Source organism: Cucurbita moschata, unplaced genomic scaffold (assembly GCF_002738365.1).
Source record: "Cucurbita moschata cultivar Rifu unplaced genomic scaffold, Cmos_1.0 Cmo_Scf00017, whole genome shotgun sequence".
Classification (NCBI taxonomy): domain Eukaryota; kingdom Viridiplantae; phylum Streptophyta; class Magnoliopsida; order Cucurbitales; family Cucurbitaceae; genus Cucurbita; species Cucurbita moschata.
Genome location: NW_019268533.1, coordinates 2,435,848 through 2,460,414, shown reverse-complemented (window position 1 = coordinate 2,460,414; position 24,567 = coordinate 2,435,848). Strand labels below are relative to the sequence as shown.

The 24,567-nt window shown below is 37.1% G+C and overlaps 3 protein-coding genes and 1 pseudogene across 13 annotated transcripts in view; all 4 read left to right on the top strand.

The window, feature by feature from the left end:
* The first annotated feature begins 1,245 nt into the window (after nucleotides 1–1,245).
* On the top strand, nucleotides 1,246–4,467 carry LOC111455615 (transcription factor HBI1-like). Of its 2 annotated transcripts, XM_023097348.1 has the most exons (7): nucleotides 1,246–2,312; nucleotides 2,448–2,666; nucleotides 2,791–2,925; nucleotides 3,018–3,089; nucleotides 3,201–3,383; nucleotides 3,479–3,584; nucleotides 4,272–4,465. In XM_023097348.1, the coding sequence occupies exons 1-7, from the start codon at nucleotides 1,809–1,811 to the stop codon at nucleotides 4,307–4,309; spliced, it is 1,257 nt and encodes a 418-aa protein (XP_022953116.1). In that variant the 5' UTR covers nucleotides 1,246–1,808; the 3' UTR covers nucleotides 4,310–4,465. The 2 variants fall into 2 exon arrangements, with proteins under 2 accessions (XP_022953116.1, XP_022953115.1); XM_023097347.1 differs by having other exon boundaries at nucleotides 3,201–3,584; nucleotides 4,272–4,467.
* A 3,257-nt stretch (nucleotides 4,468–7,724) lies between these two features.
* LOC111455600 (isoflavone reductase homolog) lies at nucleotides 7,725–13,983 on the top strand. Of its 7 annotated transcripts, none has more exons than XM_023097327.1 (9): nucleotides 7,725–7,951; nucleotides 8,035–8,169; nucleotides 8,870–9,116; nucleotides 10,175–10,378; nucleotides 11,866–12,077; nucleotides 12,171–12,305; nucleotides 12,548–12,788; nucleotides 13,093–13,296; nucleotides 13,644–13,983. In XM_023097327.1, the coding sequence occupies exons 1-9, from the start codon at nucleotides 7,769–7,771 to the stop codon at nucleotides 13,808–13,810; spliced, it is 1,728 nt and encodes a 575-aa protein (XP_022953095.1). In that variant the 5' UTR covers nucleotides 7,725–7,768; the 3' UTR covers nucleotides 13,811–13,983. The 7 variants fall into 7 exon arrangements, with proteins under 7 accessions (XP_022953095.1, XP_022953096.1, XP_022953094.1 ...); XM_023097328.1 differs by having other exon boundaries at nucleotides 8,858–9,116; nucleotides 11,893–12,077; XM_023097326.1 differs by having other exon boundaries at nucleotides 8,858–9,116.
* Nucleotides 13,984–14,635: 652 nt separating this feature from the next.
* On the top strand, nucleotides 14,636–18,547 carry LOC111455603 (annotated as a pseudogene).
* Nucleotides 18,548–20,945: 2,398 nt separating this feature from the next.
* Nucleotides 20,946–24,567, top strand: part of LOC111455602 — a 5,301-nt gene continuing 1,679 nt past the window's right edge. For 2 of the 4 annotated variants that reach the window (XR_002712608.1, XM_023097334.1), the window contains exons 1-4: nucleotides 20,946–21,170; nucleotides 21,617–22,038; nucleotides 22,562–22,608; nucleotides 22,714–23,695. Coding sequence is in view for 2 of the 4 variants with exons in the window: in XM_023097334.1 (XP_022953102.1) it covers nucleotides 21,732–22,038; nucleotides 22,562–22,608; nucleotides 22,714–23,673 (1,314 nt within the window). In the remaining 2 variants the exon portion in view is untranslated. Of the gene's footprint in view, nucleotides 21,171–21,616; nucleotides 22,039–22,561; nucleotides 22,609–22,713; nucleotides 23,696–24,434 lie in introns of all 4 variants that reach the window. The other 2 variants (XM_023097333.1, XR_002712609.1) reach the window with 2 other exon arrangements.

Sequence of the window (24,567 nt, the reverse complement as noted above, 5' to 3'; positions counted from 1 at the left end):
TCAATGTTATTGTATATATTTCTCGTCTTCAATGTTATTGTATGAAATTTTTATTGTTGTCTTCACACTGTCTGATCTAGACTTTAGGAAAGACTAAGAAAATCGAAAATAGAGTGAATCAATCATATCAAAACTGTATGTAAGAAGAATGTACAAGAGCGGGTTACAACAACATTGTCGATTAAGTGCAATCGAAGAGGTATCGTAATCGATAAAGATTTGAATTTGATGGACCAAAGAGAAGTTAACACGAGTTATATCATCTTGAAGTCGAGTGGATTGATTAGCGAACTAAGGAGGAAAAATTTCTAAATAACATTCTTGTTTTTATTGTCTTGTGCAATCATCTATTATAAATTTTTTCCTATGGTCTCCATAGTTTGAGTTCAACTTAAACCGTCTCTATAATTTTAAAATTTTTAATTTGGTCATATAATTTTAACTGTTTCAACTTTGTCTCTATGATTTGGTTAAGTTTCACAAGTCATTCTAAAAATGCACCGACCCTACCACATGCCCCAACCCTAAGGTGTGACATGTCCAAAAGAAGAAGTAAAAATGTGAAAATACGTTATAACGATAGAGTGAGACAGTAAAAGGTGGGAAGAACCCAACAAACATACAAATTCAACTCAGATCTAACACGACCGATTAACACACAACTACCCAATGAAAGACGATCACAAAAAAGATAAAAGCTCAATACCATAACGTTTGATATCATTGGTGAAGTTTCACTAAACTATAAATACCATTTTTCCTCCTGCCGGACCGAAGTAGCCAATCCTACTCTTGCTCTACAAAGACGAGACGCTTTCAACGCCTAGGGGCCACTCTCTTTCAGAGTTATTCCAGCTTTTTCATGATTCATGTCGTAGTAAAAAAACAAAAGAGTCATCTCAGCAAGAGGACCTGCAACGAAAGAGACTACTGACCCTATTCTTATTCCTAGCCAACTGTTACGAGTCTAAATATAAGAATCCCTCAAAATAGAGAAGGGTGGACAGGGCTTTCGCAAGGGCCTCCACTCTCTTTCCAGTACAAAAATTACAACCTTATCAAAAGTATAAGAACCAAATTTATAAAACTATAATAAGATGAATCATGCTCGGAGTAAACTCACACGTATACTTGTAAAAGCTAAAAGACAGTAGTAACCTCATCAATTGAGGAATCAAATCTCGTCCTCTATATAAAGTAAAAAAAAAAAGTACAAGGATGTGAAAGGAAATTAAAAGAGAAATGTGGATGTACAATAGGGAGTGGTAGGGATTACAAAAATCTGTTTCTTCCTCGTATTTTTTGGCGTTTCATTAACACAGAGGAACCCCGTTGGAGTTTGGAGCCGCAGGTCTGTAAGGGTCCGTTTCATTATCTCTGCTTTGGTACTCCGGACATGCTCACGTGGCAGTCATGTCAGTCTGCCCCACCCCCCACGGCCTATGGTTATGGCTTCATTCCGCACCTCTCTGCCCCATTCCCCTGTCTCTATCTCTCTCTAAACCAATAATTCCGGCCAGTTCTTGTCACTCTCCGGCCACCACCACCCCCTAACTTTTTCACCTTTAAATATACCCCACCCCCTTTTTTCTCTTTCTTCCCTTCTCTATAATCATTCTTTGGGTACAATCCCTTTCTTGTTCTTGTTCTTCTTCTTTTTCTTCATGTTTTGGGGTTATAGCGTACTTAGCAGCAGAAAAGAGGCCTTTTTTTGGTTCTTGGGGGTGGGATTTCCTTTGAATTTAAGGATTTCTTAGTTTGTCTGAGGTGGGGTTTTGATTTTTTTTCATCATTTTCCTTGAAGAAAGATGAACAGAGCATTGCCGGAGATGTTGCAGTGTTTGAACACTGCCGGGGACTGTCCTGATAATCTCAGTGTTCTTGAGAGGCAGAGGGGTCGTTTGAAATTCCAGCAAGATCAGCTTTTGCAGCAGAGCTGTTTCAATAGGGTTGATTACGGCGGCGGATTTCCGCCGCCGGGGGTTGTTCCGGCGGATCACCTCACGGGGTTTCCGGGGTTCATGAGTGGCGGTGGCAGCGGTGGTGGGATGTCACTTGTTGAGATTGTAATGGGGGCAGTGAAGCCTGACCCTGGGGGGTTAGGAGGCAAGTTTGATCCCTCTCTGTTGTTGAATGCCACGGCTTATGAACTCAATTCTTCTCTCTCGAGAACCTCCAGCTGCCCGCCGGCAGTGACTCCGGCTGTGTCGGCCGCCAGAAGAGAGAGCTTCAAGAAAAGAAAAGCTGAGAAAGTTCACACCACCACCACCACAACCACCGCTGCCGCCGCCCCCACCAACAACAAGAACAAGGCAAGTTCGTATAACATGATCTCTCTCTTTTTCAAAACATTCCTCCATTGAAACATCTCTAAATCTTCAAACCCATATGGGAAAAATGGCCAAAAGCTTCAAGAATTTGAAACTAAATCAATGGAGGATTTGCAGGGGGACAAGAACAGCAAAGAGAAACGGATCAAAACAAGTTCAGAAGAAGAAGAGTTATCCAAAAACAACAACTCAAGCACCACAACAAACAACAACAGAGAAACATCAGCTGATACCTCAAAAGAAAACTCCAAAGCATCAGAGGTTCAAAAGCCTGGTTACATTCATGTCAGAGCAGGCCGTGGCCAAGCCACTGATAGCCACAGCTTAGCAGAAAGAGTAAGCCAGAAGAACACCCAATTTCATCATCTGGGTTGCTTTTTCTTTTCCTGATTTGTTAGTTTTCTATACATTTATGGGGAATTTCTCTTTAAACACTCAAGTTCTTCATGGTTTCATGTAGGCTAGAAGGGAAAAAATCAGTGAAAGAATGAAGTACTTGCAAGATTTAGTACCAGGATGCAACAAAATCACTGGAAAAGCTGGAATGCTCGACGAGATTATAAACTATGTTCAATCTCTTCAAAGACAAGTTGAGGTAGAATTAAATTCACTCAATCTCTAGCCTTGAAAACACTAAAAATCCTGCTCTGAAATCTAAAACTTTCTCTCTGGCATTTTCACAAACAGTTCTTGTCCATGAAATTATCGACTGTCAATCCAAGGTTGGAGTTCAATGTAGATGATCTCTTCACCAAAGAGGTAAGAAAACAAAACAATTTCCAAACTCCATAACTCATCTAATCAGATCAAAATTAACAAGAAGAAGAAGAATCTAATATATTCCCGGGAAACAAACAAACAAACAAACAGGTTTTTCCCCAGGCGATCGGCGAAATGTCATCGGAGATGACAGATCCTTCTTCCTATTTACAATTCAATCCAAACAATCAACAAGTAGTTTCGTGTTCTGGATTAGAAATCGGAATCAATACCTCTGATATCGCACTTCGAAGATCATTCCCAGAAAATTTCGTGGATTCATCATGCCTCACCGTAAGTTCTCAAATCCTTTTTCCTTCGATTCTCCGCCATTTTCGATTCAGTTCAAATCGTTTCAAGTTCTTGATAATATCGATCAATCGATGCAGCAATTTCAAACCTCTTCGGGATGGGACATGGATTTGCAGAATCTGTACAATGTGGGTTTCGATCAAGGCCGATCATCAAACGCCTTTTTATCTCATCCATATACAGGTAAAGATAGGATTGAACTGTGTAGTCAATTATCCGTCTTCTTCTTCTTCTCCTTCTTTATTATGATTTGACAAAGAAATTTCAAATGGATGTTTTAAAATTGATGATTGAGACATTCTCATGGTCCCCTTCATCATAAATCTCTCTTTAAAAAATCCACTTCCAATAGTGCATAACCTAAACGGACGATGTTCGTGTTCTTTTGAACAATAGCTTCACCGCTTCCTCGTGAAATTCTCGAGAGTTCTTTTTCAACTGAAAAGACACGTTCAAGCCAATATCAGTAAAATTCCATATCGGTTGGAGAGGAAAACAAAGCATTCTCTCTAGGGGTGTGGAAACTTCTACCTACCAGACTTGTTTTAAAATATTCGAGGGAAAGCTCGAGAGTAAAGTTCAAAGCGGTGGGTCTGGACTGTTATAGTATCATACCTATGAACAAACGAGAATGATAAAGTTTACAGCATCGGGACTGGTGATTTCGAATCTAACACAACAGCTTTAATTTTTACAAAACTAAGTCAAACAGTGACGATGAAAGCAGATCGTAAATGAGCTTGTTAGGTATGATAGATGTTTCGAAATCAAATCTATGTAAACATTAATGTCTGCAGAGACGTTTTTAGCTATCTAAAGAACGTTTAATGAATGACCCGAGCTTAATGTTTGTTAATTTTGTTTTTGTAGGTACCATTGAAGGAGGTAACATAAAGATGGAAATGTGAAGTAGCTAGGTAGACCCTAGATCCATCCATCTCACAAATTCAATAAAATAATAATAATAATTATTATTATTATCCTATGATCATTTTGCTTTCACTTCCATATATATATATATATATATTTTTTTTCTTTTCTAAAGTAATAATTAGCCCATATATAAATATATATATATATATATATATATTTTGTACGTATACGTCCGCCTCAATTTCAATAAGAGTTACATGATATTCTTCGTTACATCAATTTAATTGATTTAACTCACCAATCAACTCATTTATAAAAAATTAATCGCTTAATTTTTTTTTGCATAAAAATAAATTTATAATCGTTAATTTTTTTTAGTACGACAATGATGTAGGAAGTTTTGAACGTTCGATCTCAACAAAAGAAAACTATGTCGGTTGACATTCAGCTCGGGTGAGTGCTGAACTCAACATTTAAAACGAGAGATTTGAATCTTTCGTATGAGTTGAGATATGATATTAATTAGTTGATTAAGACAACATAATTTAAAAATAAATAAATAAATAAATGTCTTATTCGTTGAGATTACGAACGTTTTGATTATGATGTTAATAATAATATCCCTGTGTTAGGATATTATTTTTTAAGTTCGAGAATAAATAAATAATATTTTTTGTAGATCCAATTTCTAAAAATAAAATATCTTGTCAAAAAAATTATACCCCTACTTTTTTTAGTTTATGTCTAATATATATTAATTCAACTTTTTGTCGGTTCTTTGATTTTGGCTCGTTTTTTGTGTTGTTTCTCTAAAAAAAACGTGTCGGGATCTTCTTTTTTATGAACGGAAAATCCTCGTAGAAATAGAAAGATGGCATTTTCGAGCACGAACAGCACAACAAATTGACTGATAACAAAAAAGAAAAAAAAAATGATTTACATGTTTCATTAACAAATTAATCATTTATATAATTGACTACGCGTTTTAGATAAAGACATACGAAACATATTTTCTTTTCGTGAAAATGATTGAACGGTTTGCTAATCGAAATGTTCATTTAGTTCAAAATAAGTCGGTTCTCAAACTTTATTTAAATATATATATAATAGCAAAATAATATAGAAATACTTTAATTTTAAATTAGTTTTTTCTTAAACTATTTAATTTAAATAATTAAAAGAAAAAGAAAATTCTGTTGACTAAGCAAGGGACCATTAAGGTAAGCCACTTGGTTCAAGTTGGTCTTGTATTTGGGTCAACAGCGACTGTGCTGGGCCCGGCCGAGCTAGCCCGGCCCGACTTTATTTATCATTGGGCCCATTACTATTTTATTCTTTGCTCATACTTTATAATAATTTATAATAATGTTAATTATTATATAATAGAAAATTATTTAAGTAAAAAAAAAGATATAATTTAATTCTAAATTAAAATTTTCTTAAATTATTTAATTTAAATAATTATAAAAAAAAAAAAAAAAGGAATCTATGGACCAGTCCCTTGCATCAAGTTGGTCTTGTAGGACCTGCCTGGCATGGCGACTATACTGGGCTTGGCCCGGCCCGACCCGCGTTATCCGATTGGACTTTTGAAATTTCAAATGGGCCCTTTCACTGTCATTGGGCCCATTATTAATTATTTATATTTATTTATTTATTTATTTATTTATTTACACGATCATTTATGATATAATAAATAAACGTTGATATTCTAGCAAGTTGGGTGCTGGTGGCCTTGTTCGAGACTATTCAGAAACATAGATCTAAGGGTATATCTATAAAAATGTCCCTCTACGAGCGTACAAGATTGGATCAAGCTGATTAGCAAGTGAACCAACTCGTTCACGTTCGTTTGATTTACTCTGAATCTCAAATTATTTCCTTCTTTAATCAATTTTGATTGTTCACTCTTAGTTGACCATTCCACTCGGACGGTAACTCAAAGAGGAAGCCGTGCGCTCCAGACAAATTTAGTAAACGGAAAAATTAAACTTCACTAGTTAAGACTAACATCATTCTATAGTAAAAATTTAATATAATGGTTGATTGAGTTATACTTAGATTGACATAGTTTAACGAGTTAAAACATATTACCTTAAATTTAAACGTGGGAATATTAATGTCGGTGGAAGCTGACTTGGTTGGCATGATTTTCATGGACAGCTTTGTCTTTGTCTATTAGCACAATGTCCATGTGGGTTTTGTGGTAAATGTCGGCATGGAGTGAGTATAGTTTGAAAATTATTGGAGTGCGAATCGAATCATCAGCTCTTGAGAGGACGTGAGAGGACGGGATTTTTATCTATTAAGAGTAAAACTCAACTTTTTTATTTTCTTGCCAACGATAGGGAGTAAACGTCATACGTCTTTGTAAGTGATACGACTTTTTTTTACCATATTGTTTATCTGAAAATCGCTCTATTAATGATCCCTCGTTTTATATCTTTGTTTGATAGTCGTTTGGTTTCTAGTTTTTGAAGAATATATTTGTTTTCCTATCCTATCCTATCTCTATGATTTTTTTCTTAAGATAACATGTGATACATTACAAAAGATTTCACGGTTTGCAGATATTGTCCACTTTGGCCCGTTGTGCATCGTCGTCAACCTCACGGTTTAAAACGCTTCTATTAGGAAGAGGTTTCTACACCCTTACAAGGAATGTTTCGTTACCCTCCCCAACTGATGTGAAATCTCACAATCCACCCCCTTAAGAACCCAATGTTCACACTATCCAATGTTTAGCTTTGATACCATTTGTAATAGCCCAAGACCACCGCTAGCAGATATTGTCCGCTTTGGCTCGTTACGTATCGTCGTCAACCTCACAGTTTTAAAACGCATCTACTATGGAGAGGTTTTCACACCCTTATAATGAATATTTTGTTCTCCTCTTCAACCAATGTGAGATCTCACAATCCACCCCCTTGAGGTCCCAGCATCCACACTGTCCGGTGTCTAGTTCTTATACCATTTGTAACAGCCTAAGCCCACCGCTCTGCTTTGGCCCATCACGTATCGTCGTCAATTTCACTGTTTAAAACGTGTCTACTACGGAGAGGTTTCCACACCCTTATAATGAATGATTCGTTCCCCTCTCCAACCAATGTGAGATCTCACAATCCACCCCTTGAGGACCCAACATCTACACAGTTCTGTGTCTAGCTCGGATACCATTTGTAATAGCCCAAGCTCACCGCTAGCAGATATTATCCACTTTGGTCTGCTACATATCGTCGTCAGTCTCACAGTTTAAAACACGTCTACGACAGAGAGGTTTCCACCCCTTACAAGAAATGATTCGTTCCCCTCTCCAAACGATGTGAGACATGATTTGAAAATTGAATTTCTTTACGAGGGTATTTTCGACATTACACATCCAATACGACGCAGAATATTCTATAAAAGAAGAGTGGAAACCATGATATAGATCTGTATTATCCATTCAAATTCAAGCAAGTTTGGGTTCTTTGCTAGTTCCCTCTTTAAGAAAAATGGCAGCCAAAAGCAAGATCCTGATCATTGGAGGCACCGGTTATATAGGCAAGTTCATTGTGGAAGCAAGTGCCATGGCTGGACACCCAACCCATGTTCTTGTTCGAGGTTCCACTCTTTCAGACCCAGCCAAGTCTGAGCTCATCAACCATTTCAACACCTTGGGAGTCATTTTCGTGTCGGTAAGTCGTTGGAGATGAACCTTTTCTTTACTCAAGATTCTCACTCGAGACACCTTTTCTTTCTTCCTACTTCTAATTTGTAGGGCGATCTCTTCGTTCACGAGAGTCTGGTTAAAGCTATTAAACAGGTGGATGTGGTAATATCGACAATCGGTCACAGTCTATTACCTGATCAAGATCGAATCATCTCGGCTATCAAAGAAGCTGGTAATGTTAAGGTCAGAAGTTAAAATACCTAATGGTCATTAATCTTTTACGTATCATTATTATTGACAAGTACATAAGATCTACAAGTTGCATATGTGCTAAATTCTTTATCAAACTCGAACCTTAAAATTATGAGTAATAAAAAAAGACATCAACGACAATGATTTGTAAGTGTTTTTTTCTTTTTTTTTTTTTGAAGTTTGTTGGTGTATTATATTAACGGTGTTAAAAAAAATCCAGTGATCTGGATAACCCAATAAACCTAACCCGACCCATATAATTTGGGTTGAGTTATTAACTTATTTAGGTTGGGTTGAATTCAAATAAATGAAGTCGGTATGGGTTTGGGCGGGTCCAATGGTTCTCCTAAAATTAGTTAGGGTTGAATCGAATTGAGCTAATCGAACTCGAATATTGGATTGAGGTTATTTGGGTTGAAAAAATTCACAACTCGAACAATTTGGTTAGGTCTAAATTCAATCCAATCCGGAAACATGTGAATTAACGGATATCTAACCAGGGTTAATTTTGTTAGGATTGCACAACAACACATACACTCATCTAGAAACAAAGAACCAGAGATGGAAAACACTGCATGACGTATACCTTTACCAGATACTGTTATCTACTGTATATATATCATTTATCATATATAATTTTATTATGTATAACCATTGAGTAAGCTATAAATAAATACGGCTCATTGTCCAGAGATTTTTTCCTTCGGAGTATGGGAACGATGTGGATCGTGTGCATGGCATCGAGCCAGCAAGAACAGCCTTCAATGCAAAGGCTGGAATTCGTCGAGCTGTGGAGGCTGCACAAATTCCCTACACTTACGTATCCTCGAACTTTTGTTCGGGTTGGTTCCTTCCATCTCTGGCTCAGCCATATCTACTTGAAGCTGCTGCTCCACCCAAAGATAAAGTTGTTATCTTAGGGGATGGAAATTTCAAAGGTAATAAACTAAATTCTTTTCATTCTTTTAAATTTTGCCGACTCGAGTACATCGAAAAAAGTTTAAGTATAGTAATACTTGAACTCTCGTCTTGTAACGTCTCATGTTTAGGATTTGGAATTCAAATGTGGCGTTCTCGCCTCTCTAGCTGATGTGGGATCTCACAATCTACCCCCTTCAGGGCTCAACAAGGTTTCCACACCCTTATAAAGAATGTTTCGTTGTGGGATCTCACAGTCCACCCCCTTCAGGGCTCAACAAGGTTTCCACACTCTTATAAACAATGTTTCGTTTTCCTCTCCAACCGATGTGAGATCTCACAGTCCACCCCCTCTTCGAGGCTCAACGAGGTTTCCACACTCTTATAAAGAATGCTGAGAATGCTTTGTTCTCCTCCCCAACCAATGTGAGAACTCACAATCCACCCCTCCTTCGAGACTCAACGAGGTTTCCATACCTTTATAAAGAATGTTTCTTTCTCCTCCCCAACCGATGTGGGATCTCACAATCCACCCCTTCAGGGCTCAACAAGGTTTCCACACCCTTATAATAAATGTTTCGTTCTCCTCCCCAGCCGATGTAGGATCTCCCCTCCCCAACCGATATGAGATCTCACAATCCACCCCCCTTCAGAGATCAACGAGGTTTCCATACCCTTATAAAAAATGTTTCATTCTCCTCCCCAACCAATGTGGGATCTCACAATCCACCCCCTTCAGGGCCCAGTGTCCTTGCTTGGCACTCCACCAGGTGACTGGCTCTGATACTATTTGTAATAACTCAAGTTCACCGCTAGCAAATATTGTCCTCTTTGGGCTTTCCCTTTCAAGCTTCCCTCAATGTTTTTAAAATGTGCCTGTTAGGGATAGGTTTTCACACCTATACAACGAATGTTTTGTTTTCCTCTCCAACTGAGGTGGGATCTCACAATAAACTAATAGGTTATCGTAAATATAATTATATCAATCCTTTAACAAACTCGACATCTCTGACATTCAAGTTTGTCTCGTAGAATGTTCAAATTATTTAGCGTAACTTATTTCTTTTTGTATTATCAGCAATATTTAACGTGGAGCGTGACATTGCCACCTATATTATTAAAGCTGTGGATGATCCAAGAACTTTGAACAAAATCCTCTATGTTCGACCACTTCAAAACACCTACTCTTATGTTGATCTTGTGGCCCTTTGGGAACAAAAATATGGGAAAATCCTCGACAAGTCCTATGTTTCGGAGCAACAACTATTGAATGACATCCAAGGTTAGTATTTTTTAATTATTAAACTTTCGAGCTATCAAAACGTGTTTATTACGGAGAGATTTCTACACCCTTATAAAAAAATGTTACATTAAAACAATCTACCCTTGGGAGGCTCAACATCCTCGCTATCACACCACTCGGTGTCTAGCTCTGACACACATTATCTGCTTTGTCCCGTTACGTATCACCGTCTGCTTCACAATTTTAAACCATTTTTTCACACCCTTTTAAGAAATATTTCATTCTCATCTTCAATCGATGTGAAATCTCGAGATTTTTTTATGTTAATTTGCAGAAGCTCCCGTTCCACTAAACCTAAGGCTATCAATTTTCTACTCGGTTTTTGTGAAGGGAGATCAAACCAACTTTGATATCGAATCATCATTTGGAGTGGAAGCCACAAAATTATATCCAGACGTTGAATATACAACCGTGGATGAATTTCTCAATCAGTTTGTTTAAAGCACCTTATGGGAGTCTTATCCATTGCTATGTTGTTGACATAGTTTAATTAGTTAAGACATATTGACTTAAATTAGAAGGTCGCATTAACTCGAAGGGACATTAAAAAAAAACGTGGGAATATTAATGTCCACTTCAATGGTGGACTCTTGAACAGCTTTGTTTTTGTCTATTAGCACACCGTCCATGTGGGTTTTAGGTAAATGTCGAAGATAATGAGTTTAGTTCGAAAATTATTGAAGTGGGAATCGAACCATCAGCTATTAGAATGACGGGTGTTTTATCTACTAAGAGTAAAACTCAACTTGTTTATTTCCATACCGACAATCGGGAGAGTAAACGTACATCTTTAGAAATGAAGCTACTTTTTTACCGTATCGCTTCATTTAAAACCATTTCTATTAATGTACTATCGTTTTATTTTTTTTGTTTGATAGTCGTTTGGTTTCTGATTTTTTAAAAATATATCTTTACGAGGGTTTTTATTTTCTTAAGATAATATGTGAGATCTCACATCGGTTCGAAAAGGGAACGAAGCATTCGTTATAAGGCTGTAGAAACTTCTCTCTAACAAACACATTTTAAAACGGACAATATTTGTTAGCTGTGAGCTTGAACTACTACAAATGATATTAGAGCTAGACACTGGGCAGTGTACCAGCGAGGATGCTAGGTCCCCAAAGGGGGTAGATTGTGAGATCCCACATCGGTCGGAGGGGGATACAAAGCATTCCTTTATAATTGTGTAGAAACCTCTCCATAGTAGATGCGTTTTAAAATCGTGAGGCTGACAGTAACGCGTAACTGACCAACACGGACAATATTTGCTAGTCGTGAGTTAACTTATTTTTGTCTACTAGACAATGTTCACGTGGGTTTTATCGAGTCTTTTCGTTCGGTTTCAATAATTCTCTTTACACCACTAAAGTGTGGATGGCCCAAGCATATAGACCACGTTTTTTAAAAAGCAATGACTTTCCCCTTATAAAACTATCATATTCATTGCCACCATTCCCATAACATAGCTTCTTGGCCTAACATTTGGATCAAAGAGATGGCCTCCAAGAGCAAGATTTTGTTCATAGGAAGCACTGGGCATGTGGGTAAGCATGTGGTCGAAGCTAGTGCCAAGGCTAGCCATCCCACCTATGCTCTTGTAAGCGACTCGACTCTCTCCGATCCAACCAAGTCCCACATTATCGACCATTTCAAGAGCTTGAAAGTCATTTTTATATCGGTGAGTCAATTTCAAACTACTAACTGTCAAGAAAAAACTTAGAAGTTGAAATCGTGAATTTTTCTTTTTCTTCTTACTTTTTTTTATTTGTAGGGCGATCTCTACAATCACGAGAGTCTGGTTATGGCCATAAAACAAGTGGATGTGGTAATATCGACAGTTGGTCACAATCTGTTAGCCGATCAAAATCGAATCATCTCGGCTATCAAAGAAGTTGGCAATGTTAAGGTCAGAAATTCACTGATCTCAAAAACCCAATAAATCTAATCCAACCCGTGTAATTTGAGTTGGATTATTAACTTATTTAGGTTGGATTGGGTTGAGTTCATATATAATTTGTATGATTTGGGTTGGCTCGATGGTTCCCCTAAAATACATATTCAAACGCCGCCTAGGGAAATATATATATATGTCATTTACCATGTATAGTTCTATGGTGAAATGAAAGAACCGTTATTGTCATTGTTCAGAGATTTTTCCCTTCGGAGTATGGGTGCGATGTGGATCATGTGCATGATGTCGAGCCAGCACGAACAGCCTTCAATGCAAAAGCTGGAATTCGTCGAGCTGTGGAGGCTGCACAAGTTCCCTACACTTTCGTATCCTCAAACTTATTTTCGGGTTGGTTCCTTCCGTCTCTGGCTCAGCCATATCTACTTGAAGTTGCTACTCCACCCGAAGATAAAGTTACTATCTTAGGGGATGGAAAGGGTAATAAACTTAATTCTTTTCCCGAACTATAAGAATGATAATCGGAATTGTCATCGGACGGTCTTACTATTCCCGTGCATCCCCTATGACATGGTCACGTTACTTAGTTCTTGCTTCTAAGAGTGATATTATCCAACATAACAACATAAGTCCTTGTAGCATGTTTTGTCCTTACTCATATGTATCCTAAGATAAAATATGTTTAATCATGAGTTGTTATGATTGAGCTACTGAAAATGAAGGTGCATCGTGTCTATAACCTTAAATTCATAAACTACTAGCTTATTTCTTTTTGTATTATCAGCAATATTCAACGTGGAACGTGACGTTGCCACCTATATTATTAAAGCGGTGGATGATCCAAGAACTTTGAACAAAATCCTCTATGTTCGACCACCTCAAAACACCTACTCTTGTGTTGATCTTGTGGCCCTTTGGGAACAAAAATGTGGGAAAATCCTCGACAAGTCCTATGTTTCGGAGCAACAACTATTGAACGACATCCGAGGTTAGTATTTTCAATTATTTCACTTCTGAGCTACCAAAACGTGTTTATTAGGGAGAGATTTTCGCACCCTTGTAAAAAAATGTTTTGTTAAAACAATCTACCACTTGGAGGCTCAGCATCGTTGCTGACACACCACTCAGTATATAGCTCTGATACCATTTGTAATAGCTCAAGTTTGTCGCCAACACATATTGTCCGCTTTGTCCCGTTACGTATTACTGTCAGCGTCACAATTTTAAACCATTTTTTCACACTCTTATAAGAAATGTTTCGTTCTTCTCTTCAACCGATGTGAAATCTCACACAACTAACGGGTTTTTTTTTCTTTTATTATTGTTAATTTGCAGAAGCTTCATTTCCACTAAACTTAAGGCTATCAATTTTCTACTCGGTTTTTGTAAAGGGAGATCAAACCAACTTTGATATCGAACCATCATTTGGAGTGGAAGCCACAAAATTATATCCCGACGTTGAATATACAACCGTGGATGAATTTCTCAATCAGTTTGTTTAAAGCACCTTATGGGAGTCTTATCTACTCCTATCTTCATTAAATAACGGCGAAAGCTTAATTGTTGTTGTATTTTCTGATTTTCTTGTATTTTGATAAGAACGGAGACCACGTTCAAATGTACCAACAAGGTTCATCTTGTTTCTCGATGTTTAATGATGGGAACTCTAAAATTACACAAGACCCGTGTTAGTGTGTGGGGTCTTCACGCTTAGAACTGAGAAGTATTTCTAAGGGAATGTCGAGCCCATCAAGAAGCATGTAAATGTGAATGAAGACAAAACAATGAACCCGTGTTGGTCTGTAGGGTCTTCACTCTTAAAACCGAGAAATATTGTAGAGGAATGTTGGGCATATAAATATGAATGAAGACAAAGCAAATGACCCATGTTGGTCTACCGAGAAGTATTGCACGAGAATGTCGGGCCTATCAAGAAACATGTAAATGTGAATAAAGACAAAACAAAGGACCCGTGTTGGTATGTGGGATTTTCACTCTTAGAATCGAGAAGTATCGTAATGGAATGTCGGGTCCATAAAAAAAATGTAAATGTGAACGAAGACAAAGCAAAGGACCTGTGTTGGTGTGTGGGGTCTTCACTCTTAGAACCGAGAAGTATCGTAAGGGAATGTCGGGTCCATCAAGAAACATGTAAATGCGAACGAAGACAAAGCAAAGGACCCGTGTTGGTGTGTTGGGTCTTCCCTCTTAGAATCGAGAAGTGTCGTAAAAGAATGTCGGGACCATCGAAAAACATGTAAATGTGAATGAAGACGAAGCAAAAGACCCGTGTTGATCAAGATTGAAGGATATATTAGTCATTTGGGTGAAAGTAACTCGCCCGATTTTCAATTGGCACTACTCGCTTCCCTCACCTCTTCGACCTTTTTATCCCAAAATCAATTTGGCGCGCCAGAAATCTTCATCCAATGGCCACCAAAAGCAGAGTCCTCGTCGTCGGAAGCACAGGATACATCGGAAAATTCATCGTCGAGGCCAGCGTCAAGTACGGTCATCAGACCTTCGCGCTCGTCCGAGATTCCGCTCTCTCCGATCCGGCCAAATCTCCGATTATCCAGAAATTCAAGAGCATCGGAGTCATCGCCGTCTCTGTAATTCCTCGAACTATCATTTTCCTGTTTGCTTAAAGTTCATCAAATTATTTGAAGTTTTTTCGGTGCGTTTCCGTTTCCATTTCGATTTCGATTTCTCTTTCTATTGCGTGAAGTTCTGAAAGAAATAGAAAAATATTCCGATCGAGTTGCTTACAGGGAGATCTGTTCGACCACGAGAGCTTGGTGAAGGCGATTAAACAGGTGGATGTAGTGATTTCGACGGTCGGTCTTAACCAGTTGAGCGATCAAGATAAGCTCATTTCCGCCATTAAAGAGGCCGGCAACGTCAAGGTCTCGTAAACATTTGTTTCTGTTCTTCATTCTTAGACGAATACCACTTTTCACAATGACATGATATTCTCTACTTTGAGCCTCCCGTCTAGTGGCTTTACTTTGGACTTCTCAAAATGCCTCATACTAGTGGAGAGAGTATCTCTTATTTATAAACTCATGATCATTCCCTAAATTAGGAGGACTTTTATCATCCAACATCTCTCCTCGAACAAAATACGCCTCCCCTTAATGGACTCGACTCATTTGGAGTCTTAATCATTTTTTACTGCCTTCTAGGAGACTTGACTCTTTTTTTTTTTTTTTTGTCTGGAGTTCTTTGTATGACATTTGAGGATTTACCAAGCACAAGTAAGTTTAGAGCATGACTCTGATATCATGTTAGACAAACACGACTTTCCATAATAGTATGATATTGTCCACTTTGAGCATAAGCTCTCATGGCTCTGCTTTGGGCTTCCCAAGAGGCCTCGTATCAATGTAGAGAGAATTCTTTATTTATAAATTCATGATCATTCCCAGCTATTTGACTTTCATCATCCAACATTCATTACCATTTACTTAGTTTTTTTAATTAAGTAGGTTAATCTCTAAATTTTTTTTAATAGATTCTTAATTTTTAAATTTTTTTTATTAAATAAATATTTAAAAGTTTAATTTTATGACTGATTTTATATTTAATAGGTTTGTTAATTATTTCTTTGATATGTTAAGAATTTATTAATGTTTTATAAGTGGGTGAAAATTAATTTAATTTCTAACAAATTTGTTAATTTATTCTTTAATAATTATCTCATAATTAATTTGATATCAAATATCAATGAAATAATATTATATCTAAAATATAGTAATTTTATATTTAATTACCAAATATTGTAACACTAATTTATTTCATTTTAGAGTTTTTTTTTTTTTTTAATTATAGTTATCAACTTTTTTTTTTTAATTTTAAAAATGTTCGAATTTATATTTTGTTATTGTTCGAACTTTAGAAATGGATACGACATCTAAATTCTATGGGTCCAAATGTGTTTATAGAAACAAATATTTTGTTGTCGGTGCAGAGATTTTTCCCATCGGAGTTTGGGTATGATGTAGAGAACGTGCATGGAGTCGGGCCAGTGAAATCTATTTTCGAGTCAAAGGTTCAAATTCGCCGAGCGGTGGAGGCCGAAGGAATCCCTTACACTTATGTATTTGTCTTACTGTTTTAATGGCTTTTGTGTTCCCAGCTTGGGTCAGCTTGGGGTCACTGCTCCACCAAGAGACAAGGTTGTTATTCATGGCGATGGAAATCCCAAGGGTAATTACTTCTTCACTCTTATCCCTGTTCATTATATAGCTTGTGCTTTTTCTTATGTATTAATATGAGGTCGGTCCATTCCACGAATAGGTTTGTAGATAAAATATCGATTATTATTGTTTAGGTCGGTAGATGAAATAGGTCCATTCAACAAAACGTTGAGCTCCTATTAAATACTTGTAAAGTTCGTAGACCTTTTCTTTGTTTATATCCATGATTGTTTGGGTTAGCTTGCGTGTACCTTGGTCATTAGGCTCATCGCTAGCAGATATTGTCTGTTTTGCCTGATACATATCACGCAAACTCACAATTTTAAAACGCATCTGTTTGGGAGAGGTTTCCATACCCTTCTAAGAAATGATTCGTTACCGATGTAGGATCTCACAATTCACCCCCTTGAGAACCCAACGTCCTCACTGGCACACCGCCCAATGTCTGGCTCTAATACCATTTGCAATAGCCCAAGCCCACTACAAGTAGATATTGTTTGTTTTGGTCTATTATATATCACTGTCAGCCTCACAATTTTAAAACATGTATGTTAGGGAGAGGTTTTCATTCCTTATAATGAATGTTTTGTCTAACGTGGGATCTCGTAATTTAGAAATCTATTATACATCTTTTTTAACCATTAAAGACATAAAAACACAAAAATTGAGAATTTGGGGATCATCTTGAACGTTTTTTTTTTTAGATCGTATTAGTTTTGGTAAGCTTAAGTTCAATGAATTTTTCCAAAACTCTACCATTAAGATACTAATTATCATTTAAAATTCATTTGTAATCTCACATCGGTTGGAGAGGGGAACGAAACATTACTTATAAGCTATGTAAATCTGTTCTTAATAGACACGTTTTAAAATTGTGAGGCTGACAACAATACGTAACGGGTCAAAGCGAACAATATCTGTTAGCAATGAGTTACGGCTGTTACAAATGGTATTAAAGACAGACACCGAACATTGGACTCTAAGGGGGTGGATTGCCCACATCGAAACTTTCCTTATAAGAGTGTAGAAACCTCTTCCTAATAGACTCGTTTTAAAACAACGAGGTTGATAACGATACATAGCAAACAATAACTGTTAACAATAGATTTAGACTGTTACACCTAGACCAGAAGGTCGGGAGTTTGAATCCTTCAACCATTGATGTCAATTCTAAGAAAAACGCGAGACGACTGACCAATTAAGTCGAGTTGATTGGAGTTAAGTGGGTTTTCTGGTAAATGTCTGCATCACTAAAATAATGAGGTTTTGTTTGGTTTCAGCAATTTTCAACAACGAAGAAGACATTGCTTCTTTCACCATTAAAGCAGTGGATGATCCAACAACTTTGAACAAAATTCTGTACATCAAACCCTCTGAAAACGTCTTGTCAATCAATCAACTTGTGGCCCTCTGGGAAAACAAAATTGGAATAATTCTTCACAAAACCTTCGTTTCAGAGCACCAATTATTGAAGAACGTTCAAGGTTAGTGAACAAAAAATTCCAATTTAAAGGCCTAATTTTAGTTTTTAAACTTAATTTCATTGTGTAGAGGCTGCATATCCATTGAATATGATGCTTGCTTTTGAGTACTCGATATTCGTTAAGGGAGATCATAATAACCGTGAAATTGAAGCGTCAGTTGGATTGGAAGCTACGTCGTTGTATCCTGATGTTAAATACACGACTGTCGATGAATATCTCAATCAATTTGTTTAATCGTTCTTGTTTTAGGTAATGTAAACTGTTTTTAGTTTGAGAATTATATGTGTGAGAATCGAATCATTTGCTGCTACGTCGTTGTATTCTAATGTTAAATACACGACTGTCGATGAATATCTTAATCAATTTGTTTAGTCGTTCTTGTTTCAAGTAACATAAACTGTTTTTAGTTTGAGAATTATATGTGTGGGAACCGAATCATTTGCTGCTACGTTGTTGTATCCTGATGTTAAATACACGACTGTTGATGAATATCTTAATCAATTTGTTTAGTCGTTCTTGTTTCAGGTAATATAAACTGTTTTTAGTTTGAGAATTATCAGTGTGGGAATCGAATCATGTGCTGCTGTTCAAATGCTAGACGTTAATATCCTGAAGGTAACCGTCCCACCACCCTCTTAAAGTTTCTGTACTTTCATGCCTACCATCACCGACGTTCCTTCCTTTTTGAAATGTATACACACAGTCGAGAGGGAAATTGAGTGTTATCGGAGAAGGAAACCGAGAGGTTATATGATGAGAATCTCAAATTTCAATGAAGATTTAAGACATGCATGCAGTAACGTCATCAATTTAGGGCAAGAAAATTAGGGACGTTATAAAGATTAAATTGTCTATGAAAAATAGTACGATTTTAATTTGCTATGAGTTGTATCTAAAATATCTCTCTAGAGCTACATGTACAACTGTCCAAATTGTGTCGTTAAAACGTGCTCGATAGAAATTGGGTCAATTAGATTTGTAAGTTGACCAACTCGTCCAATAGTCAAGACCTAAGTAAGTCTCTGTGTTGTTAAAACATACTCGATAGAAATTGGGTCAACTAGATTTGTTGGTTGACCAACTCGTCCAATAGTCAAAACCTAAGTAAGTCTCGGTTTAGAGAGCTACCCGTTCTCATTCTAAACTCCTCTTCTCCATTATTTCAAACTCAAGCCGGTAACAATCACCACACCCACTTTGCACCTGGTTCGGTTTTGCAGGTCACTCCATCACAAACCTACAATTTTATTATTAAAACACGTGCAAATCAAACATATTGTTTTAGCCAGCTCGATTCATTCCGAAACTCCGAAACGACACTGCTTTCATAATTTATTAAATAAATTTAATTTCCCATAAAAAAACGAGAATTCAAATGGTTTAGGATTTGACAAGTTAAAAGGAAAACTAACCTAACTAATGTCTCCAACCTTTTTGACTTTGACTCTCTCTCTCAAAGAAGACAATAATTTCGTGTTGGGTACTAAAACTCAAAACGACCACCAACCGTGTCGTTTTGCTTCCCTTTCTCATCAACTCGACCCACCATCCCATCTAAATTTTAAATCCTTCGAAGATAAATTGTAAAATATTTTTTAAAATAAATTTCTTTCATTTTTTTTATCGAGAATTCAAACTTATGAGAATCCGAGTAAAATTTAAACCGTTAATTTAAATTAAAATAAAAATTTTAAAAATTAAAAAATATAAAAATGGGTAACAAGTAATTAAAAAAAATATATATATATATATATTGTCTCTGTGTCAATTATTTAGTTGGTTGAAAATGAGGATCCTTTCCTAATAAAGAGTATACTAAGGTTAAATTATATATTTAGTACTTAAATTTTTAATTATGGGTTTAATAAATTTTTAGTATATTCATCCTTTTAAAAATTAATTAACGCAACGGGGTTAGGGTTGTACATCTTCAGCCGTATGACTTCGTGATCTTGGCACGCTCACAACAAGTTTTAAGGAGAACTCAAGCTCCATATTCTTTTTTTGCTCGACTTTATAGCTTCGTCGGATCGTCGATGAGATTTGTCTCCGCCAACCGAACACAATTTGTGCATAATCCAAGCTTATTTGGCCACATACGTCGTTCGTGCATGCATGTTCAATCGTGTGCGATACAATCATGTCGAATCTCATTGGGTTGTCAAGTTATTTTTTTTTAATTATTTAAAAAAAATCATACATATGTATCGTACATGTTACATTAATAATTAACATTTATTGCAAATGTCAATTATTATTAATCTTCGCAATAGTCTTAAAAGCAGAGTAGCGTTGGTTCCGTTGTAACCCTATTTTCGAGATGACATGATAAAAAAAAAAATTGTCATTCTCGAACCAACCCAACTTTTTTATTTTCAAAAAATTCAACTCAATCAAAACCGAATTCAATTTTTATCGTTTGGGTTGGGTGGTTTAGGTTGGTCGGATTCTCGAGTCATATGAACACTCTTAATAATAATATAAATCCAAACCGAAAATAAAATCTAACCCAGATTTGGGTTGGGTCGTTTAGGTTGGTCGGATTCTCGAGTCATATGAACACTCTTAATAATAATATAAATCCAAGCCGAAAATAAAATCTAACCCGACTCAATGTTTATGGTTTGGGTTGGGTCTTAGGTTGGTCAGATTCTCGAGTCATATGAACACTCTTAATAATAATATAAATCAAAACCAAAAATAAAATCTAACCGAGGTTTGGGTTGGGTCGTTTAGGTTGGTCGGATTCTCGAGTTATGTGAAGACTCTTAATAATAATATAAAGTAAAAATGTTTAACCTTAATTAATAATTTTGATTTTCAAATAATAATAATAATAATTTTGTGCGAAAATGATATAAATTTTAAACAAAAAAATTATTATAAAAAATAATAATTGTCAGCATCGCCAGAGTACAAAAAAAAGGTTGAAAGTTGAAATAATCGCATTTCTTTTCATCATCATATTCACATCTCGTCGTATTCACCCGCCATTGAAATCCCCAAGCTCTGACCTCGTCTCCCCAGCTTCTTAGCCCTAACCCCCAAAAACAGTCTTCAATTTCCACTCAAATTCGTCCAGAAAACGGCTCTCGTTTCAGTTTCTCTTCAACGGCAATCACCTCCATCTCCATCCTTGCAGCGATTCGTATCTCTCTCTCAGGATTGGGCCGTTTAAGGTATTCGTCGATCACTTTTGTTTAGCTTTCCTTCTTTTGGTGTTGATGTTTGATTTGAACGCATGCTGGTGATCGGTTTCGTTGTTTCGGGAATCTGATTGATTCCTCTTGAGGTGTTGTGTTAATTTGAGTGTCTCCTCTTGTTGTTGTTTTGGTGTTTTACTGCTTTATCTGCTCTGTAATCCGAACAATTTGAATCGATGATTCTTTCTGTGTTGGGTGATTTTGTTTTCGTGTTTAATTTCTGAAGGGTTTGTACCAAGCGGTGTGCGTGCTATGTATTTAGGGATTATTTTATTTGTTTTTCTTGAAGCATATTGATCTTTCGTGTTTATCTTATTCAATTTGGTGCTTGAAAAATATGGTTGAAGTGTTGACTTCCTAGGTGCTTGTACGTTTTGGGGGTTATGTGATGATATGGTTTGTTCTGTTTGTTATGGTTTTAGACAATAGGGGGCTTTGTTTGGAACAGTGGTGTTTGGGCTCTTCACGGGTTAAAGATTGGATAGCGCAAGTGATATGTAACAAACAATACAAAATCTCATTTCAGGCTTTTGAAATATGGGATCAGTCTGTTGCGTTGCTGCTAGAGACAAGACTATTGGTGTTGGATCTAGTAGCGAAACGCAGCCTAGGAATGTTCGTCACTCGCCGAGTTGGAGCTTTAGATGGGATCATCCTGGGCGTGTTGTTGGTGAGGAAGTTTCACTGAATTCGATTTCAGATGGACTAAGTAGGAACGAGCGGCCTGAGTTCAAGTATGAATCCTCATATGCATCAGACGAGGGTAGTCCATTGGATAGACAGACATGGAAAAACTCCTCAGTATCTGAAGGAAGCACGACAAATGTGAGGACGCCTATATCAGGTATTCTGCAGATAGACATCCTTCTAACTTTTACCTCTGTCATTTGTCTTTCACATGATGTGTGTTGGGTTTGATAAAAAACTAAATATTCGTGGGGGATTCTTATTCTGTTTTGTTGGGTGGGAGGAATTGATTTGTATTCTCATACTATTGAAAGACTTGAATGAGTGCCGATAAGAAATTAGAGCAATGATAGCAAGATGTGTTTAATTCTTTTATATTACCTATAATTCAATCTTCTCGGCTTGTGGGTTTGGTATAGCTTGCTGCTGCCCCACAGATTTGTAAATTTTGTGCTATTGCAAAGCCTCTCGGTCATGAACAATATTTTTCATGTTTTGAAACTTGTTAAACGTGTTGAAAAAGGGAGACTTTGTAGGTTTTGCTTGTATTGATTTTATTGCAATGATAATAGCTCTATTCGAAGGCATTGAAATAGGGAACAGCTAAATATCGAACTTGCCCTGATGTTTCCGTGGTCTTCTGCATCCCATCTCATGTTTTTTCCTTGGAATTGTGACAGGTTGTTCAATTTCAAGAAATATTTTCACGGATGTTAGTTTGGAACAGGTAGAGCTTTCCCTGTTTGCACGTATGGTTTTATATCCTCCATTATTTTCTCACCTGGTAAATTATTGTATGTGTAGTTTGAAGTTGTTTCTATTACTGAATCAGGTGAAGAAAGCTACAGAATATCCGACGACATCTACATCTCCTGCAAAAGTATCCCTTTCAATCCCTTCAATTTCATCTTTTTCAACATCCCCTCTATCAACCCACAGCCATCTGCCTTCTGCCGGTTTGACATCATCAAGATTGTCTCACTGTTCTCCCGGAGACCGTTTATTACGTCAAGTATCTGGCAACCGTATCCCAGCGTACAAGTCACCGGGTAGCTACATAGTTTCAGAGGACAGGCGTAAAATCCCTGGGAGCAATGATTCATTGCGGGGCTCACATGGTGGATCTTCTGATGGTTGGTCTATGAATGCTTTCTCTGAGCTCATGGCAACTTCACATAGGGGAAGATGGTCCTTTGGTAGTGAATCCTTCGACTTTGCTCGTGAGAAGATGGTTAGATCCTGCAGCTTATTCTCAACTTCGCCTTCAACTGATGCACAAACATGCGGAATTTGCTCAATGTTGTTGGTTGAGAGATCCTTATGGACCAGCCAAAAGATAATTGCTAACAATGAGCTGTCTGTCGTTGCCGTACTAACTTGTGGACATGTTTATCATGCCGAGTGTTTGGAGAATATGACACCTGAAATTAGCAAGTATGATCCAGCCTGCCCAATATGTTCATTTGGTGAAAAGCAGACACTAAGGATGTCTGAAAAGGCACTTAGAGGTGAATTGGAATTGAAAATTAGAAACAAGAGGTTAAGGAATCGCATTGCAGATAGCGGTCTTGATGGTGAATCTAACATGTTTGATCATTTTATAAATGGTGGACAACAAGAGAAGTGTCCTAAGCTGTCCTCTAGCTCCAGTTTGAGAGGTTCTTCAGGGAAGGGTTTCTTGAGGCGTCACTTCTCCTTTGGCTCAAAGGGGGGAGGGACTAAAGCTCTGCCAGAAAGTAACAACACAGCGAAGAGAAAGGGATTGTTATGGTCAAGATCTACTAAGATGTAACATTTTCTGTTGCTTATGGGAGGTGAGCTTAACTATCTCATCTGCACGTTCCTTCTCATTTTGTAGGCCATCTTGTTAGGAATCACGACTCTCTACCATGGTATGATATTGTCCACTTTGAGCATAAGCTCCCGTGGTTTTGCTTTAGGCTTCCCCAAAAGGTCTCATATCAATGGGGATGTATTCCTTACTTATAGATCCATGATAATTTCCTAAATCAGTCAATGTAGGACTCCCTCTCAACCATCCTCCCCTTGGACAAAGTACACTAAAGAGTCTCCCTTAAGGAACCCTCGAACAGCCTCCCCTTAATTAAGGCTCGACTCCTTCTCTGGAGTCCTCGAACAAAGTACACCCTTTGTTCGATACTTGAGTCACTTTTGACTACACTTTCTAGGCTCACAACCTCTTTGTTCGACATTTGAGGATTATATTGACATGACTAAGTTAAGGGTATGGCTGTGGTACCATGTTAGTAATCCCGACTCTCTACAATGGTATGATACCACTTTGAGCATAAGCTCTCATGGTTTTGCTTTGGGCTTTCCCAAAATGGCTTATACCAATGAGGATGTATTCCTTACTTATAAATCCATGATCATTCCTAATAGGACTCCCTCCCAACCATCCTCAATACATCTTGTTTCCACATACCTCCAATGGAAGTGTTTGCTGCTAATTTTCTTACTTTTTAGGATATATATATTGAAAGTGGAACACTGTTGGAGTTTTGTTTAACCAACAATTGTTCATGAACGCAGGTTCTGCAATTCACCTCTGCTAGGCAGCTGGTAAACAGTGAAGAATGCAAGATAGAATTGACATAGGGGATATTACAATATCCTCTGGGTTTGGATAGTTGGATAATTTTTTTTTTTTTTTTTTTTTTTTTTT

Bases quoted from the DNA above. Each gene is read 5' to 3' on its own strand.
- LOC111455615 (XM_023097347.1), top strand. From the start codon at position 1,809: ATGAACAGAGCATTGCCGGAGATGTTGCAGTGTTTGAACACTGCCGGG. The intron at 2,926-3,017 runs GTAGAATTAAAT...TTTCACAAACAG, and splicing joins CTCTTCAAAGACAAGTTGAG to TTCTTGTCCATGAAATTATC. The intron at 3,090-3,200 runs GTAAGAAAACAA...ACAAACAAACAG, and splicing joins ATGATCTCTTCACCAAAGAG to GTTTTTCCCCAGGCGATCGG.
- LOC111455600 (XM_023097326.1), top strand. From the start codon at position 7,769: ATGGCAGCCAAAAGCAAGATCCTGATCATTGGAGGCACCGGTTATATA. The intron at 8,170-8,857 runs GTCAGAAGTTAA...AAATAAATACGG, and splicing joins AAGAAGCTGGTAATGTTAAG to CTCATTGTCCAGAGATTTTT. The intron at 9,117-10,174 runs GTAATAAACTAA...TTGTATTATCAG, and splicing joins AGGGGATGGAAATTTCAAAG to CAATATTTAACGTGGAGCGT.